The following is a 20,631-nucleotide window of genomic DNA, read 5'->3' as shown; positions in this document are numbered from 1 at the left end:
CTCTGTCATGTGTATGCATCCCAGTTTCCAGAGAGATTTTGACCTTGAGAAATCTCAACATGTTGTTCTGAGCGTGGTTCAAATTCAGTAGGAAAGAGTGCTATGATTGGGTGGCGGTGTGTGCCGTGGGTATGAGAAAGGGAGATCTGGGAGCTTGTTAGGGACTGAAAGTCTGTGCCCCCCACCTCCACTCTTACGTTGAAGCCCTAAAGCCCCATTGTGGCTGTACTTGGAGACAGGGCCTTAAAGGAAATAATTCAGGTTAAATGAGATCATAAGAGCAGGGCCTCGATCATTATAGTGTCCTTATAAGAAGAAATACCAGAGAGTTCATCTCCCTCTCCACATGAACACATCAAAGAAAGGCCATGTGAGGACATAGCAAGAAGAACCATCTGAAAGCCAGGAAGAGAGCTGTTACCAGAAACTGAATCGACCAGAACCTTGATCTTGGACTTCTAGCCTCCAGAACTGCAAGAAAATACATGTCTGTTGTTTAAGCCGCCCAGCCTGTGGTACTGTGTTACGGCAGCTCGGGCTGCCCGCAGAATTGTAGCACATGTCTCATGTGGTCCCCATCGATGCCAGAAAACTTCTTCATTAAAGGTTTTTAGGTGAGAAAATGCTGATTTGCATTCTTGAAAGACAACTCTGGTGGCAAAGTGGGGAGTGGTGGGGCGAGGAATAGACAGGAAGTAGATAGCCTACTTAGGTGTGTCTCAGTAACTCAAGGGCAAGAGGAAGAGAAGCCAGGAGTGACAGTGGAGATGGGAAGAGGATCAATTTGAAAGACATTAAATGGACAACATCTACAGGATTTAGTTATCAAACATGAAAGACAAGGAGGAAGAGGAAAGAGTAATGACTCACCCGTTTCTGGCTTGGGCAGCTGGGATAGGCAAAGATACAATTCATCCAGGTGAAATATGGAAGGAGGAAGAGATATGGGGAGAAAAATAAGTTCACTTTTACAAAAATCTCAAGTATAGGGGCGCCTGGGTGGCTCAGTGGGTTAAGCGTCTGCCTTTGGCTCAGGTCATGATCCCAGGGTCCTGGGATCAAGTCCTGTATCGGGCTTCCTGCTCAGTGGGGAGCCTGCTTCTCCCTCTCCCTCTCCCTCTGGCCCTCCCCCCTGCTTGTGCTGTCTCTCTCTCTCTTGCTCGCTCGGTCTCTCTCTCAAATAAATAAATAAAAATCTTTTTAAAAAAACCTCAAGTATCACCCCAGAAGATACTCATTAATGATATGGGAACACAGTGACTTTACAGGGGACAAATCTGACAGATTTGTCCATGCTAACCAAGGAATCAAAGTTAACATCGCCAGTAATGGGATAGGTGGTCGCTGTGAGCTTCCTGGTAAGATGTACTGAGAAGAACTGAGCTTTGCTTATGCGGTTATTCCTGCCCAAAAGGCAGAATACAGATTGAGGGACATTCTGCAGTATAACTAGTCTGCACTGCCCAAAAATATCAAGCTTGTGAAAGACAAGGAAAAACTGAAGAACGGTCCCAGATTAAAGGAAAGTAAAGGCACCCAACCACTGAATGCAATAACGATCATTACTGGGGCAGTTGGTGAAATTCGAAGAAAGGATATAGACAAGCTCACATATTGTACCAGTGTTAATTCCCTAAGTTTGATAACTGTGCTGGTTCTTGTAAAGAACTCTTGTTTTGGGGAAATACACACTGAAGTATTTAGGGGTAGTGGGGCCACATATTCTCTATGGGCGCTGGTGGCAAAGCAAAAGAGTGAATATTTTTAAATGTTAACATTTGGAGACTTGGGAAAAGGGTATATATAGCCTAAAATTATATTTAAAGAAAAAGTTTTTAAAAATAATACATTTTTGGACTTGACAAATTAGATGTAGGTGGTTATTTGGATTCTGTGTATTTTTTTATTGAATAGGGTTAGCAGTCCTCCTCCATTTCTAGAGAGTTCTTGGCGAATATACTTCGTTTACCTTCAGGCGTCTAACCTTCGCTCTCCCTCTCTGGTGCCTTCGTAGGCCTCTTCTGCCCCTCCCATCCCCGAGAGGCATACACTAGGCAGGCCATCGCTCTGCTGTCCCCAGGAACAGCCCATCGTTCAGCTTCTGAGGTTTCATGAGCCCTAGGGATGAAAGTCCCCTGGACCTAGGACCCTCCTGGAGGGAGCATCCTTCCTCTGCTGTCTGCAGTTATGATGTCCTTCTGTTTCAGTCTCGGGGATCCAGCCTCATCAACTTATCATCCCCGTGCCTCATGCTCTTAGACTGTCCTCCCTTCAGGAAGTCAGAGAGGGTCTCTGGACTCCACGAGTTGAAGGCCTTCCCCAGCCAGTCCCCTTTAAGGCCCATTTCTTTCTCATGCAGGGTTAGCCTCTCCCTTCTTACTTCCCTAGTGGGACAGAACAGACTGCAGGTGCCTCCTCACACCCTGATATGCGAGATCAGACCCCCTTGCAGGATCTGCAAGAGTCTGGGAGACCTGTTCTGTGGGCTAGATTTACTATCTGCCCACTCTGGCCTATCACGTGAAGAAGATAGAAAAGCCTCCTGGAAAAGTTTGTTACTGTGCTAGCTGACTGCATCCGTTCAAACCCCCGATATCCTATTTACTAGCTGGCTGACCTGCGGAGGTCTTTTAACCTTTCTGAGCTTAGAGACATTATCGATAAAATAGTAACAGCAACGAAAACACCCGTAACAACATCAAGGCACAGGAAGAGCTTGGCACGCGGCACTACTAGCTCTTGTGTTTTGTCAGACGGGGAAATACTTCTCAGAGAAGTTCCCCTGGGCCATGCCTTGTTGCGTCTCTCTCTTTATTGATGTTTCCCCACCCTGAGCTTTGCTTCGAGAAAGGGCTTTGGACCAGCCCTGTAGCCAGCTCCTTGCTATTTCCATCTGACTTCCTTTCTTCTTCCTCGGAGTTTAAAAGAACACAAAAGCACCACCCCACAGTGCTCCCGTGGCCCTGGGGAGGGGACTGAAAGGTGACATCAATCTCCAACTTGCCATGAGTACAGCCAGATGGGTATTAGCACCAGCCTCCTTCGCTGGCCACTGTGTGCCAACCAGGTGAGAGAGAGAGTTCTTGGCCTCAGGAGACCATAACTATGTCTTCAGGGCATGAAAAACAGCTACGCCATGACCTCAGGTCCTCTGGCTTGGTTCTCACCAACTGGCTGGAGCATGTCTCCAGGGTCTACAGTGAAATGACAAATCTGCCCAGACAAATATAGACATGCAGAGTAGCCCATGAAACAAGTACATGATGGCCCGACTTTTCCAATGTTCTTCGCAGACCTAGTGATTCATGAGTCTAAATTGACAAGAAAAGTGCAGGGGAAGTGAAATAGATATGCCATCAAGTTCAAAAGGAGGGAGGCCGAGAGGCTGAAGTCAGACTGGCCTAAAGGCGTAGACTGTCCCATGTTCCAAAATTCAGGCCTTTAGTGTCCTTCTCCAGGAGCTGAGCAAATGTGAAAATATTTTTAATGCAAGAGCTGGAGGCTTTAGGGTAAAGACTTGTCCATGTTTTTTGTTTTTTTTTTTTTTGTTTTTTTAAGATTTTATTTATTTATTTGACAGAGATAGAGACAGCCAGTGAGAGAGGGAACACAAGCAGGGGGAGTGGGAGAGGAAGAAGCAGGCTCATAGCAGAGGAGCCTGATGTGGGGCTCGATCCCGTAACGCCGGGATCACGCCCTGAGCCGAAGGCAGACACCTAACCACTGTGCCACCCAGGCGCCCCTTGTCCATGTTTTTGGACACATCGTTGTTATAGCCCTGTTTGGTCTTAAGGTAAAATGTTAAAGGTACGCTTTGAATATTTTGCAAAATACCCTGAATATTTAACTTCTCGCCTCACCTTCCTCTACTCCGACTTTATCCAAAAGAAAAGTGCGAATTGGACTTAGAGGCTGCTTGTGCAATGCAGCTGGGTGCAGAAAGCTTTATATACAAGCAGTACTCTAATGACAGGAATGAGGAAATCAAGTCATCAATGACCAAAAGAACTTGCCTTCCCACCCGTCCACCGGAAACAGTTATGCCTCATGAGTGTACAGACCTATGAAAACGATCCACATTTAAATATTTAAAAGTAAGCATATTTCTCTTCCCCGACTCACCAGAAAGAAGGCAATTAATAACTCAGGATCAGGAGACACCCCTCACATTGCCATGTTATAGGTTGGTGGGTGCTGATTCAAAACAATGCTATCGACAAGTTCTGAAATTAGTTTCTAGCTGCGGGACATATTCTTATTAAGAGGCAATGCAGTTTCCCTACCTCAGCCACCATGAAGCAAGCCAACTCATGGGTGAAAATGACAATGGGTTAAAAGCTGGTGAAGAAATAGGAAAAGACATAGTAGTGAATGGTTGCTCATCAGAATGGAGGGGGTAGAGATAGGAGTGATGGCCTTTAAACACATTCATTAATAATTTGAGGAAGGAAGTGAAGTGCAAGTTTGTGTATGATGCAATATTGTTCCAGTTGCAAAACATCATGAAGAAATGAGAGGAACTCTAGATGAATTTAAAACACAGGGTAAGGGCAATAAAGGGAGGGAGATGGGACAGACTTCTTGTAATTGTACTGTGAGTAAATTTTATTAGTCTTTATAAAACTTTATTTCCTGAACATTTTACATTAAGGAAACACTGATTCTGCTAAAGATCCCTGCAAAGCAGGCCAGTATCAGTAAAGGAATATTAACATCCTTAAATATTTACTCAGAATTAAAATAATTAGGAATGATTCCGGATGGAGAAAAAAATGGAGTTTTTGGGTCTTAGTGAAACATTAAGATAATTCTGAAACCTGCAACAGGAAGACTGGGGGGGGGGGAAGTGGAGTGTCACTTCATGTAAAATTGCCTTCATACCTTTATTAACAATTTAGTAATAGAGTTATGGACTTGGCGTTACGCTAGTGAAAAAGAAGGGAAATGAGGAGAATCTGGTATGGATATTGATAGTTTAGTTTTTGGATATTGATATTTTGTTTATCTATTTATTTTTTGAAGATTTTATTTATTTGTTAGAGCAAGCAAGCGAGTGCAAGCAAGCACAAGCAGGGGGGAGCAGCAGGCAGAGGGAGAAGCAGGCTCCCCACTGAGCAAGGAGTCCAATGCAGGACTCAATCCCAGGACCCTGGGATCATGACCTGAGCAGAAGGCAGACGCTTAACTGGCTGAGCCACCCAGACATCCCTTGGATATTGATATTTTAAAAAAAGAAACAAACCTTTAAACACCAGCTTTTAATTTCTAATTATAGGCTCCTACTAAAGTTTCTGGGTCCTATTTTAATCATTCGGACAGGTATGATAATGAGTAATAGATAGAAAAATCGAATTTTCAAAACAGGAAAGCTTCAAGTCTACCGAATGGAGAAAGTAAGTGAACTAATATGATTCAATCCACTCATTCAACAGATATTTTATTGAGGGAGTTAGAAACTAATCCTGGCAAGAGATAAACAAGTACACAGATACATAATGCTCTGCAGAAAATGATCAATGCCACAAAAAGGTACAAATAAGAACCTCTGTCTGTGAGGAAAAGAGACACATGGATGGGGAGGCAGGAAGAAGGTCACTCCTAGAGGGCTGGTGGGAAAAGTGGCTCAGTGTGGCTGGAGCTACAAGGAGTTAGATAGGCTGGGCCCAGTCTCAACCCTGAGCACTTGCCTGAGAAATCTGAACTTTATTTTCTGGTTGTTTATAGCACTCTTTGTGACCTGTAGTGCCGTTTGCTTGATGGCTGAAGGGATGAATGAAGCCATTGATATATTTTGAGCAGACCAAGTGACAAACTCCAATTTTTGCTTTAGGAAGATTAAGTGGCATGTGTAGGAGGAATGAGAGAGATGAGAGTTCTATTATAAGAGTTCCAGTCAAGAGCATGAGGTGACATTTACTGTGTTAATCCTACTACGTGCCCAGGATTCTACCAGATGCTTCACACACATACTCTCAATAATTATTTCATCCTGATAGTAACCCTTTGAAGAAGGAAGAAGAAGTATAGCATTCCCATTTTATTGTTAAGAAACAGGTTCAGAGGGGTTGAGGAATTTGCTCAATGCCACACGTGTAAGAGTGGTCGAACTAGGCTCCAAAGCAAGTCTGTCTGCCTCATAAGCTCATGCCTTTTTCAAAACAAAAAACAAAAAACCCATAACATGTTGACACTACTCAAGTAAGGGTGAATTTAACAAGTACAATGACAGGGAATGAAAAGGAAAGAAGAAAGAGAAGCAATTTTGGCAGAATCAGAAGTGTGTGGCAGCTGAAAACAGTACAGGGACAAGGGATTAGAAAACGAGTCAAAGTCTCTAGCCCGGATAACAGACTATGGCTGTGAACTCAGATTTGCAAAGGAAGATAGCGAGTTCATTTTGGGGCTTTTTGTTTGCCATGACAGCAAAACATCCAAATAAGAGGACATAGGTCCATCTTCTCCCACAAGTGTAAAAATCCCTGAGAGGTCCCCCGCAGCACACATGGAAATGGCAGCATCACTCCTCAGTGACAGACACAGACTAAGGCCATTCTTCCTGGCTGTCCAGCCTTTGCACAAGTGACTTCTCCTCCTTGGCACATTTGTGCCTCTCCCCACTGACCTTCAGTTCACTCCTCAGTGCATTTCCCAGGAAGGCCTTCCCTGACTCTCTAGTTTCCTCATCTTAGGGCTTTTCTCTAGTGCCTCTGTCCTTTTCTGTGTCTGTCCCCGACTGAGTGGCTGGAGGGCTGGGGCTCTCTGAGGTTATCATTAAGTCTGACCCTCAAAAAATATTTGTTGACAGACTGAATGATTCCTATTGTTGCCCTGGAAAACAACTACCCTGCCTATTAAGTCACAGTTTCTTTCCTCTTAGGGCAGTGCAGTTAACAGCCTCAAGACCAGGAAATCATCCTCCTCATCTCATACCAGGGTATTATTCATGCAGTTTACTCACTGTGAAGAGTTCCCTTGAAATAAAGCTAACAACTAGTCAAAGATTTACGAACGTCCTAGCGTCAATCAAATTTTTAGCAAGCCCACTGATGGGGGCTGGAGGGGATGGGACCCGATCTCTCTTCCCTCTGTTTCCGAAATACACAAGCGGTGGTAAGAGCTTCAGAATTTTTCCATGGGAGGATCTCCCGTGCTGCTCTCATGTTGTAATTGGGGGCTATGATTCTTTTTTTGAACCAGCTTTTGCAGAGCAGTGTTCTTACTTAAAAGTGAAGATCCGTGTGTGTGGTCGTGTGGCTTGCGGGTGGGGAGCATGAGGATGTTATTGGGGGAATCTCTAATACACCTCTTGGCTCTTTTTGAATAAGGTAGTTTTGAGGTCTCTCAACTGTCAAATTCCATTCTGTTTTCTTTCCACAGGGAGTTCCCTTGAGCGTTAGAAGCTGTGGAAGTCGGCTTGTGGTGGGGAGCCTAATTCCCAGAAGCATTTGGGGATCTCGAGAGGGCTGGGGTTTTCCCTCGTGGGGTTTCAGGGCTGCTCAGAGCCACGACTTGGAGCGCACTTGTCTAGCGCCTGGGCTTTTATGGGGCAAAGAGCAGGAAAGCCAGGACTTCGGTTCGCGCCTGGGCGGCTGAGGGTGAGGGTGGGGGTGGGGTGGGGGACGGGCGGCGACTGCAGGGACCCGGGTGGGGCGGGGGCGGGACAAGCGGGGCGGGGCGAGCCAGTCTGAGGCCCGGAGGCGGGGCCACGCGCGGCTTGCCCCAGCCCCGGCCGCCGCTGGGCTCCGCCTCGCCGGCTACGCAGGCGGCGGGGCTGCGGCACGGGCCGGGCGGCACCATGGCGGCGGCGGCGCCTGCTGCTGCGGCGGCTTCTTCCGAGGCGCCGGCGGCGACTGCGACGGCTGAGCCCGAGGCCGGGGACGGGGACAGTCGAGAAGTCCGAGTGCTGCAGAGCCTGCGGGGCAAGATCTGTAAGCAGGGGCCGGGCTGAAGGGACCCACCCGGCGGCGGCGGCCGCCGCCGCGGGGCTGAGGGGGCGGCGGGCGCGCGGGGGTGGCGGCACCGAGCCGTGCTGGGATCGCGGGGCGAAGAGGGGACCTGGGCAGACGGGGCCCGGGGCCCGTGCACGGGGCCGGGCGAGGCGCGCGGGTGAGGCTGGAAGGGGGGTGTGTTGGGGGAGGCGTCGCCTCGACGGGGCGGCGTGGGCTGGGGCTGTCCTTGTCCGGAGGGAGTGGAGAGCCGGGAATTTGCGTGGAGGGGGCGCCCTGAGCAGCGCCGGCCTGAGGGGCTCGGCTTTGGGGCGCGGCCTGGACGTGGGGACGCCCCAGCCGGGGGCGGAGGCCGGGGGCGTGAGCCGGGGGCGTGAGGAGTTTCCGGCCGCCCTGGGACGCAGGCCTCCGGGCGGTGCGGGCGCCGGGGAGCGGCTCCGAGGTGGGAGCGGAGCGGTAATTACGGGAGGCGCGGCCGGAGGAGGAGGAGGAGGAGGGCGGGGAAGTGGGGCTGGCCCGAGGGGAGGGGGCTGCCTGCTTCCTGGGCTCAAGAGCCTGTGCGAGGTTGAAAAAGGCGCCCTGAGCTGGAGGAAACAGGCCGCCCTGGGACTCTGGTGACCGCCGCTCGGGGTGTTCGCAAGTGAGCGCGCCGGGAGGGGCTCGGGCCCGGACACCTGTACTCGCCCCACCTCGCTGCGGCGGGGACTTGGATCGAGAGACAGTGTGACTGACAGGGACTTAAGACAGGATGTAGTGGCTTCCTGTGAGCAGGTCTCAAAACACAGTCATCCAGCCCGCACTTAACCCACTTAATTCCTTTCCTTCTCGTGCATTTGTTACTTTTGTGAGTGAGCCATATTAGCTGACTTAATACAAAATTTTTGCTCAGAAGCTCTGAGCGTTACAATAGACCATTTGAATTCGGTCATTTGGACATTTGTTTTTAAAAAGTGACTGGGAGTCAGAGTTACAATTTTTTCACAGTAGTTTATTCAGAGGAAACGCCTTTTTTTTTTTTTTTTTTTTGCTATTTGTAAGATATATCAATAAAACTTATTTTTGCTTTTGTCAAAAATCATTTTTCTTTATTCAGTATTCTCAGAATGGAAATGTGCTTCATCTTTCAGGTAAATAACCCTTAGTAAGAGGAGTACTTTTTACTTTGTAAGAAGAAAATCGAATATATATTGCAATAAAATGGCTAACAATGCTCTTTGTTGCACAGGATGTGAAATTTTCCTCTTCCTGAATAGTGATATTAATTGAGCTTGGATTCTCTCTTTCCTCTTTTCAAGTTGCTCCCCTCTTCAAGTACTGAGATTTTATTAAATCTCAGAGGCTGTTATGTTAAATTTTCTCATCTTTTTGTTCCCAGAAGTAGTCCTAGGCAACTTAAGATCTTGAGTACAGTTCTCAAAACCTGGAAAATGACATCAGAGAAATAGATCTTGTCTATATCTAAGTTCCCAATATTAAAATTACTTTCTAGGATATAAAATCTTTTCAAAATTCAGATTAAGTCTTATATTTAATATTTACATATATCTAATTTAACATTTGGGAAAACTATAAATGGGCCAGAGTTGCCCCCTTGATCTAATTTTCCAAATTTTACCACTTTTACGTTTTAGTGTCACTTGATGCTATGCATTGTCCAGTGGAGCCTCACTGATTTATAGAGCTGCAGGTTATACTATGGAACATACATACATCTTGGAATTGAGAGTTAGGGTTGGGCTGTTTCCAGAAGGATTTAGCAGCCCTGCACCTTTACCTACTCCATAGCAAAGATACCACAATAGGAGATGTCACTGTGAGTGAAACTCAGACCTACAAATACAAAAACAACTTTGTTTCTGTGCCTTAAAACAATCCCACTACCCAGATTTGGAGATTGATCATCCAGTTGCTGGGAATGATACTACCACCTTACCCATAGTGGGGTATCATATTTGTTATTTCAGTCAGTTTCTTGCTTTTGGAATTGCTTGGCTTATAGCTCTGGTCACTATCTGGTTTTTAGAAAAAAATGTATTAGGATACTTATATATGAAGCTTTTCCTCACCTCCCTGTCCATTTCTTTGCCCTTCTTTTAGCTGGTATAATCCAGAGTTGGTTGACCTTCAGAACCCTGTGAAGAGATGCCTTTTTCTGTTTCCCTGAAACTGACATGTGTGTTTTACAGGGTGGGGGCTGGAGGGCTGGAGGAGTCATTAGCAGGTGCTAAAGTCACAGAAATGGGATGGTGGTGATTCTGACAATGAAGATACTAAGCAGCTTGAGGGTGTGGGTAACCAGGTCAGCTTTCCTTTTCACCATACTGGGATACCTCAGAGGAAAGCCTGATAGTACCCACTAGACTGGAGATGTGCTGGGAGATTTCAGACTGCTGTTTGAGATCCTCTAATCTCGGGAGTTAGAGCTCCATAGGGCTCAAAGTGAGCCTCAAAGGAACATCCTTTTTTGTAGAGCGATAGGACCCTTCAACTCCAAATCCTCCCAGCAAAAAGTGAGGATGGATTGGATTTATTTATCTTTAAAGTCCTAGAGATAATAGTCTACAGTCTTCTTTAGGGGTTTCATTCCAGTATTTGTTAATTTTATTATATCCTTCACAAGGTGAAATAACCAGATCGACAGATTGGAAACCCACTTTGTGGTCAGTTTCAATCAACTAACATTAGCAAATCCAGTGTTGCTGACAATATTTTGTCTTCTATGCTGATCCTCAATTCCCTGAGGTCGTTTTAGTGCCCTAGGAAACCATGGCCATTCCAAATGGTCAGCTTCCCTAATATTTAAGAGGCAGGTATGGTTGTTGAAGTCCTAGAGTTGTTGAATGAACTCTTGATAAAGGAAATTAAGTTACTACAGACTCCATCCTTTGGTGTGAACTGCCATGCAGTGAGTGGCCGGTATGCTTAGTACCTGAAGCACTTTTGCATTGCCCCCCACCCCAACACCCCACATACAAGCTAAAGAGAGGGATTGGAACTTTCTTCTTTGTACATTCAAGCTTCATGCTGTTATTTTACAGTGTCTTTTTGGTTAGGGCCTTTGCTTTTATCTAATGAAATTAGTTTGTAATCAGAATGTAGGAATGTTGCTGAAAGAGCCCATGCCACCTTGTTCCTGGGTTTACCTGCTCAGGGGAGACCAGAATCTGAGGATTGGTCTCCTCAGATTGGTACGCCAGCCAGATCTGAGGATTCGTTTGAATATTGAGATGTCCAGTACAGTGTGAGATCTGTGGGATCATGATGTGTCCCAGAACACACTTGGTCTCCTTGGTATCTCTAGACTGAATGATATAGGGCTTTTTGGGAAAGTAGGATCTGTGGGGTCTGGTTAAGGGCTTGAGTTTAGAAGCTTGGTCAGGTTAGTTACCTGACTTTCTTCTTTTAATTTCCAACTGTTAACCTTTTTGTGCCTCTGTATTCTTTTTTTTTTTTTTTTTAAGATTTTATTTATTTTAGAGAGAGTGCCCATGTGCTGAAACCAGGAGTCGGATGCCTAACTGACTGAGCCACCCAGGCGCCCCTGTGCCTCTGTATTCTTGTTTGTATAATGGATATAATAAAAATACCTATCTCACAAGATTGATTTGAGAATTAAATAAATCCCCTTCTCTAGTCATTTCTCTCCTTCCCCCCAGGGGCTCGGTCAGACATGGACCATCTCTTGGGAAGGAATAAATAGGAGATAAAAATTAATCTTTATCTGATGTTCTTATCAACGCTTACTGGCATTTCCTGGTGTACAAAGCTGATTAAAATCAGAAGGACTGTATTCTGTTTCATACATTGTTAGTTATTAGTCATGTGATTTTAGGCAGCTCGCTTACCTTTTGAGCTTACCTTCCTCATCTTTAAAATGGGAATAATGCTTCATCACTAGCCATTTTGTACTTGTTGTTCCCTCTGCCTGGAAGTGTCTTTTTCCTTTCCTCCACCCCATACGTATGTCAGGGAACTCCTACACATCCTTCAAAAGCCTGCTGCATGTGATCTCCTGACCAAAGCCACCTTTGGGGCGGGGCACCACCACCCCCATCACTGGAGAGAATGTGTTAGGCCCTTGTACTGCTGGGGAGTTGTAATTCCTTGTCCTTATTCTAGCACATTTTATAGAAATTGTTTATTTTCCCCATTAGACTGCAAGCTCTTCCAGGGTAGAAGTTATTCCTTTTTTTTTTAAACTATCCCACTGTCAGCATAATGCCTGGGACATAATAGGCCTTTAGAAAATGCCCTACTTCTCACTATGTTATCCTGAGGAGGATTTGAAATACTAGATGTGAAACTGTTTTGTAAATTTTACGGATAAACTAGAAGATGATAGTATTGTTGAAAGAAAACTTCATGGGTCTGTGACAGGAAGTTCATCCCTTTCAAAATCACAGTGCCAATTGAGCTTATGTTTGAACGGATTCCAAAGTTGCCTCATTAGGAAAAGGATTACATTTTTCTAAATGCATGAGTGCTTATTATTAGGATATTTGAATATCGTTACCTGACTGTATTCCATGAATATTGTTACTAATTGGTCCTGGACCTGGAAAAGAAAAATCTCATAATTGTGCTTGATACAGTAAATGTTTTATTTGTCATGGAAGGTTGGAATTTTTTAGTAGTAAGGTATTAATCAAGACATTTTATTGATCCTGCAATAGAATTGAGAGAGATTAAAAAGTTTATTCATGCTAAGAATTTATTACTATCAGATATTTGAAATTAGATGAGTTATTTAATAAATTAATAGAGGGAAAGATTGCTTGAAGGTTTGTTCATACTAAGAATTCATTATTGTCAAAAATTTGAAATGAGATGATGAGTTATTTAGGAGCGAGGAAGAATCCGTCTTTCAGATGGATAGAAATGAGAGAAAAGAGTTCTTTGTAAAAGTTCACAGAGCAGTCTGCTAATCATTTGCTCTGAGGAAGACAGGAGGTAAACCTCAATGAGTTCATAGAGTTGTTGTTTTTTTCTTTTCTTTCTTTTTTTTTTTTTAACTTAGAACTCTTTGAATAGCTTCTAAGAGACTGTGGAACTAATGTAGCTGAAATAAAACTATCGTTTTATCCTTTAATCTTAGATGCCAATCCTATTTCCTTTTTAATGTGCTTTATGAGATTATTTGACAATAATATCAGATTACATGTTTTATTTACTAATAAAGTTCTGTTCTCTTTTAAGAGCTGCTGACAGTTTTGTTGTACAGTCATCACTTAATGTAAATTAAGACACTTTATATTATTAAGAAATTTTTTATGATTTGCCTTTGGTTTTGTGTGTTATCTCAGTCATCAAAAATCAGTAGCTAAAATAATATGCTTTATGATGTTATACCAATGTACATGCAAACATCGATGAACAATAATTGACAAATTTGTTATTGTGGACTTCGTTCTAGGAATATCATTAATGACAGAATGACTTTGGGCAAATCCTTTAACTTTGCCCAAAGACTCCCTATTTTTTCACTTGTGAAATGAGAGGTTTGGATGTGGTCTTTAACATCCCTTCTAGCACTAAGTCTTAGTTGCTTTTTAAATTGAGCCATTTGCTTTAAGACATTACATCAGATGCTTTTATTTTAATACTAAAATGTTTTTCCTATGTCTGTTTTGTATAAGATGCACGGTTTGAAATACTTTTCCAAGATTTTAGGTAATTTGAATCTTAAAAAAATTTTTTTCTGTGGCTATTAACTTATTCAACAGTACATAATATCGAGTGTCTGTTAGGACATTAGCCCCCTGCACTGTGAATTGAGCCTAGGCTGTGAATGGGATGTTTTTGGAAAAGCTCTTACTAGTTTATCCTTCAATCTGTACTAAACAGCAGTTGCTTTTAGATACCTGTATTCTTGAGAGAATTGCTGAGGTTTGGAGCTGGAAGATAGGGAACATATTGTGTCCCCTTATTTTACAAATGAAGAATTTGACACTCAGGTATTCCAAGTGTTACACAGTTAATGCCTGTGCCTGTTGAGCACTATTCCATTACTATCAAAGTTCTTTCTGAAATGCTAGGTAGAATGAATTCGTCATTAGTATGAATGTTGCAAATGTCCCACATTTAATATATGAGGATTGTATTGCCTGTAGTAATATATCCAGTAGTAGTAATACATTTTCACTGTGCCATCTACACACTCTCATCTGTTCCTTTTTTTTTTTTTTTTAAGATTTTATTTATTTATTTGACAGAGAACACAAGCAGGGGGAGCAGCAGGCAGAGGGAGAGGGAGAAGCAGGCTCCCTGCTGAGTAAGGAGCCCAATGTGGGGCTCGATCCCAGGATCCTGAGATCATAACCTGAGCTGAAGGCAGATGCTTAACCGACTGAGCCACCCAGGCGCCCCTCATCTATTCCTTTTTTTTTTTTTTTTTTAAGATTTTGTTTATTTGTCAGAGAGAGAGCGCGTGAGGGCACCTACAAGCAGGGGGAGGAGCAAGCCGGGGGAGGAACAAGCAGGGGGAGGAGCAGGCTCTCTGCTGAGCAAGGAGCCTGATATGGGACTGGATCCCAGGACCCCATGATCATGACCTGAGTCCAAGGAAGACGCTTGGCTGACTGAGCCACCGAGGGGTCCCTTTTTAAGAACTTTGTGAAGTGGTTAGGATTAGTGATGAAACTGTGCTTGTGACCTAGATGGAGATTGAGCCTGGTTGTTAACCTATTTGTGTCATGCTATAACTCAGCTGTTTTCAGTCCTGACTGCCTATCGATGTCACCTGTGAACTTAAAAAAATTCTGATGCCCAGGCTGTACTCTAGACCCACTGAATCAGAATTTCTGGGGTGGTACTTGGACATCTCTGAGTTTGAAATGTTCCATAGCGGGGCTCCTGGGTGGCACAGCGGTTAAGCGTCTGCCTTCGGCTCAGGGCGTGATCTCCGCGTTATGGGATCGAGCCCCACATCAGGCTCCTCCGCTATGAGCCTGCTTCTTCCTCTCCCACTCCCCCTGCTTGTGTTCCCTCTCTCGCTGGCTGTCTCTCTGTCGAATGAATAAATAAAATCTTAAAAAAAAAAAAAAGAAATGTTCCATAGGGAGTGATAATGGACCCCTAAGATGGAGAACCTCTGCCTTTGCCAGTTGAACAGACTAGCCACAAACTACCCGAGTGTTAGCAACCTGCTGTGCATGACCATTTTTATGTATGTATGTATGTATGTATGAATGAGACAGAGAGAGAGTGTGGGTGAGCTCTGGAGGGGGAGGGGTGGGGGTAGAGAGAGAGGGAAAGAATCTTTTTTTTTTTTTTTTAAGATTTTATTTATTTGACAGATAGCCAGCGAGAGAGAGGGAACACAAGCAGGGGGAGTGGGAGAGGAAGAACCAGGCTCTCAGCAGAGGAGTCTGATGTGGGGCTCGATCCCAGGACCCCAGGATCACGCCCTGAGCCAAAGGCAGATGCTCAACGACTGAGCCACCCAGGTGCCCTGAGAGGGAAAGAATCTTAAGCAGGCTCCACTCGGGGCTCAGTCTCACAACCCTGAGATCATGACCTGTGCTGAAATCAAGAGTCAGCCGCTTAACCAACTGATCCACCCAGGAGCCCCTGTGTGTGACCATTTAAAGAGTACCAGTAGAAAGTGTGGTGTGATCACAGGGAGTTTTATTTGATTATTTTTTTTAAAAGATTTATTTATTTATTTGTTTGATTAGATAATACCAAGTACCTGGTACAAAACTGAAAAGGTACAAAAGAGTATACATTTAAAAGTAAGTTTTCTTACTTTTGTTGCCCCTAGCTGTTATTCCCTCTCCACTAGCAAGCATTACCAGTTTCTTGTCTGTGCTTATGGAGATTATTTAAGCATTTACAAACATAAGTGTAGGAGTATTGATCTCTCTTTCTGACCAACATACAAATTGTAGCAAAATATATACGTTGTTTGCCTCTTTTTTTTTTTTTGCACTTAGTAGTAGTAGCTTGAAGATTTGTGGTATCCATACGTATGGGGAGCTGCCTCTTTTTTTTTTTTAAACAGTTGCTTAATATTGCATCATCTGGATATACCACAGTTTATTTAACCAGTCCCCTATTGATGGACATGTAGGTTGTTTCCACTTTTTGCTATTACAAACAGTATTGCAATAAATAACCTTGTTGTTATGTCATTTTTGATATGAGTGCCTGTGTCTGTAGGATAAATTCCTCGATGTTAAATTGATGAATTGGTATGTGCATTTTTATTTTGGAAAGACAGTGCCAAATTGCTTTCCACAGAAACTATAGCAATTTTTGTTCCCACTGGCAATGAATGAATGCCTGTTTCTTTGCTCACATAGTGTGTATTTTAAAACGTCTTGATCTCTACTGGTCTGATGGAAAGGAACATTTGATTCGTAGTTTTAATTTGCACTTCTTCTGAATGAGTTTGAGGATCTCTTCATATTTTTAAGGGCCATTTTTATTTTCTTTTTTTTTAGTGAACTTGTTTATTTTGTTTGTCCTTTTTTTCTATTGGATTATCAGTCTTACTGATTTGTGCAAATGCTTTATGCAATAAGGAAGCTAGCTATTTTTTTTAATGGAAGGATGTTTAAAAATTTAGATGCTTTGGCTGATGCCTGCGTTTATTCTTGAGAAGTTGATTGTGAGATCCAGTGAGGGCAGTCAGTTTATTGGTTTCATCTGCTTATATAATTTCTGATATTAGAAGAGAGATGGAAAAAGAACTTGTTGAGGAAAGATAAGTATTTATAAACAGGAGTTAAGAGACAAATAGTAGATTGTGAGAGAATATTTACAGTAAATCCTATTAACAAAGAGAAAACACTTGCATAATACTTATTCTTTGCCAGATACTGTTTTAAAGCCCTTTAAGCATATTAAATTATTTATTTATTTATTTAAAAATATTTTGGGGCGCCTGGGTGGCTCAGTTGTTAAGTGTCTGCCTTCAGCTCAGGGCTTTCTCCCACCGTTCTGGGATCGAGCCCCACATCAGGCTCCTCTTCTGGGAGCCTGCTGCTTCCTCTCCCACTCCCCCTGCTTGTTTTCACTCTCTCGCTGCCTGTCTCTCTATCAAATAAATGAAATAAATCTTTTTTTAAAAATTATTTATTTATTTATTTATCTGAGAGAGAGAGAGAGCACAAGCCTGGGAGAGAGGCAGAGGGAGAGAGTGAGGGAGAAGCAGACTCCCCGCTGAGCAGGGAGCCTGATGTGGGGCTGGGATCATGTCCTGAACCAAAGGCAGATGCTTAACCGACTGAGCCACCCAGGCGCCCTGGCACATTAAATAATTTAATCCTCATCATAACTCTATAACATTTATTATCCACATTTTACATGTGGGGAAACAGAGGCACAAGAGAGCTAAACCAAGTAACTTGACCAAGATCAAACAGCTAGTGATTGGTGGAGTTGTCATTCAAACTGGGCAGGCTGGCTCCAGGGTCCAACCTCTTGCTCCTAACCTATATGCTGTACTGCCTCTGTATTTGTTAGTGTCCAGAATATATAAAAAGTTCATACAGATTTTAAAAAGGATAAGGGCATTAGAAGAATAAAAGATATGAATAGACATTTCACAGAAAGAGGTAAAAAAGGCCAGTAAACATAAGAAAATACTGGTAAGATTTAATAAAAATTAGGGGAATGCAAATTTTTAAAAGCTATGATTTTGTGAAAAAAGGAAAGCTTGTTAATTTCAGTATTTGGTGGGGGTTTAGGGAAGTAGGTAACTTTCCTCACTGTTGCTATGAACTTAAATGGGTAAAGCAGTGTTGGAGAGCATTTTGGCAAGATCTGTTGAAAATCTAAATGTATATTCCCTATGCATTTCTACTACATATCTACCCTGCAGAAACATTTGGACATTTGCAAAAGAGTTATATATAAAGGTGTTTAATGTTGCCTTGTTGGAGAAACAAACAATAGAGACAACTTAAGTGTGCATTGTAGGAAAATGGCTAGATAATATGTTAAATATTCCATAGCAGCTAAAAAGAATGAGGTGTGTCCAGAGTATGACAGGAAAGAACTTCAAGACGTATCATTTGAGTGAAAGGACCAAGTCGTTAGAATGGTAGGTGTTTTATCTTTTCTACGTGTTATATGGGAAAACGCACAGAAAGAGGTTTGAAAGGAGATAAAATGTTGGTTACCTCAGTAGTGGAGAAAGTGAATTAGCCTTGCTTATAATGGTTTAATTTTCTATAGAGTATTTATATATTAGCTATGTTATGAAAAATGACTATATGTAAATGAATTTGGTACAATTTTAGTCCAAGCTCTCTTGCTCTGCGGTTGAAGACTATCCTATCTACAGAAATAAGGGTAGCCAAATGTTAGGCTTGGTAACTTTTTGAATGCCCCGGAAGTAAAGTCAAATTTTCTGTCAGGTTCTTTGGTAACCTTTTATTTTTATAGAATTTCAGACAAAAATTTGTAGGAGCAATATAGTGAAATCCCATATACTTTGCCTGTTTTCACCAATTGTTTTTGTTAAAAAAGTTGACTTTTTAAAAAATTCAGTGTTTCAGAGGAATGAGGTAAAAAGAATAATTTTTATCCTTTAAAATATTATAACACTTGTATGAGTGGTGAGGAACCTCTTAGTTTTGAATTTGAACAATTTTATATAAAATTTTCTTAGTGGATAGGGGAAGTGAAAAAAATTTTTGAATATATTTGTTCTTTTCCACGTACTATGTTAGTATACTTTGGAAATTATTTCATTTAATCCAAATTCATGAAAAAGATTGTATGCCAACAAAAAGGTTTTTTTGCTCAGAGTTTAAAAAGTCAGAGCCAGGTTTTCAGAAGGTCTGTAAGTTACCGAGGTCACTGTCCGTTTGTTTTCCTATTTGCCTGTCAGATGGTATATTCAAAAGAACTGATGTGTATATTTCTTTTATCAGAAGTTGATAATTATCCCTAAATTGGTTATGGTCTAATATAATGGATAGTCAATAAAAGTAGAATGTTGGGATGCTATAAAAATTTATCTTTAATACTGTTTAGAGAATTTACAAAAAATGTTACTCTTCTCTCTGCCTGACTATGCTCATGTGCTTTTGTCTGTGCATGTAAATGGTTCTCCTAGAACACATAACATGTATATACTTGTACATGCACATTTGTAGGTACAATTTATTTATATCTGGGTGCTACTTTTTTTTTAAGTACTGGATCATAATGAGTCCCATTTTGCATTTGGGCCACCAGGATGCCATTATCAGAAATAGCTACCATGTCCCATTTGTGTGCTATCCATGTAGCCCTTAGTTTTGCCACCACCTGGCTTTTCATTTGCTTGCCATACTGGGTTCTGTTGGTCAGTTTAGGAGACTTGCTAAGCTTCATGTAGCTGTAGGGACCATTGGCTTATTCTAGGAGAGATTCCTACCATATGTGCTTCAAAGTTTGGTTTGCTACTTGAGAAAGGGGCCATAGGGAGCTTAGGAATCAGCACACGTTCAAAAGTGAAACCTGAAGTGGGTAAGACAAACTACAGGAAGATCCTGCCCGCAACTTGGTGACGTATCTGTATAACCCATGGACACTTCTGGCAATATCTTGCAAAACTTGCCTTTTTATGTAGTTTCCTAACTTATTGTTCTGGACTAAACTTCAGTGAGAGGTGATTAATATGATAGCAATATAGATAACTGTATGATAATTGTCATGCATATGACTTGTGTAAAGCAAGAGGCTCCTAATTATATTCTGTAGACTTTTCCACTGAGGAGTTGCATCTTACCTACTAGGACATTTTTGAGGAGTTGCCCTGGAGTTTATGTTTTAACCTTGACTTTATGCTTTCTCAAGAATTGTACTTGCAGGGGCGCCTGGGTGGCTCAATCAGTGGAGGGTCCAATTCTTGATTTCAGCTCAGGTCATGATCTCAGGGTCATGGGATCCAGCCCTGCGTTGGGCTCCGTGCTCAACAGGGAGTCCGCTTGGGATTCTCTCCCTCTGCTCCTTCACCGCACCTCTCTCTCTCTGTCTCTAAAATAAATAAAATAAACCTTAAAAAAAAAAAAGTTGTACTTGTATATTGTTGATGTTTGATAGGCACAAAACAAGTTCTTTGCTCACTGCATCTAGGCTACCCCTCTAAACTCTGCTGGATTCCTGGAGCCATTTGCCCACTCAAGTGCTTGCTTAGTGGTATTACCTTGCTTTTAGGCATGTTGATGATTACACAGTGCTTTATTTTTACGATGGAATAGGAGTTCATGTTACTGAAACTATTATTCCTGATTTCTTTAACCTTCCAGGTTCCATGTTAATATTATAGTGCCTGTTGTTAAGCAGAACCAGATTTCTGTTAGGGATTATGCAGTGTGTTGATTTTTTACAATTTGTCAGTTGAATGAGATTATAGAATCTCAGATTATATATTTTAAAGATAATTTATCATTTACTGGGAGTGAGAAAAATTGCTGACAATCTAGTTATCTCATCATCTTAAATTATGCATGAAAAGCCCTACCCTACTGAGTAGGAGATACTCCAGCAGTCACCATTGCTTATTGGTACCATTTCTCATCCTGTGCCTGAATAATATCACAAATGTATAACTTCCCAGTGGTGCTTTCAGGGTGACAGCTAAGGAGGGAAATAGCTTCGTAACCTTTTTCTCCTCAGCAGTTTTTAGGCACCTCGCCCACTTTTCGTTACCAAACACCTAATACTTTGAAGAGGGTGAATAGGAGAC

At 42.6% G+C, this 20,631-nt stretch overlaps 1 protein-coding gene across 2 annotated transcripts in view; it reads left to right on the top strand.

Moving 5' to 3' along the window:
- Positions 1–7,750: 7,750 nt before the first annotated feature.
- Positions 7,751–20,631, top strand: part of RASA2 (RAS p21 protein activator 2) — a 117,388-nt gene continuing 104,507 nt past the window's right edge. For both annotated transcript variants that reach the window (XM_040636735.1, XM_040636734.1), the window contains exon 1: positions 7,751–7,928. In XM_040636735.1, the coding sequence (XP_040492669.1) occupies positions 7,796–7,928 (133 nt within the window). In that variant the 5' untranslated portion in view covers positions 7,751–7,795. The remainder of the gene's footprint in view (positions 7,929–20,631) is intronic.

This window comes from Ursus maritimus, unplaced genomic scaffold (assembly GCF_017311325.1).
Source record: "Ursus maritimus isolate PB19 unplaced genomic scaffold, ASM1731132v1 scaffold_20, whole genome shotgun sequence".
Taxonomy (NCBI): Eukaryota; Metazoa; Chordata; class Mammalia; order Carnivora; family Ursidae; genus Ursus; species Ursus maritimus.
The sequence above is the reverse complement of the archived record's forward strand: the minus strand, read 5'-3'. Positions and strand labels throughout refer to the sequence as shown.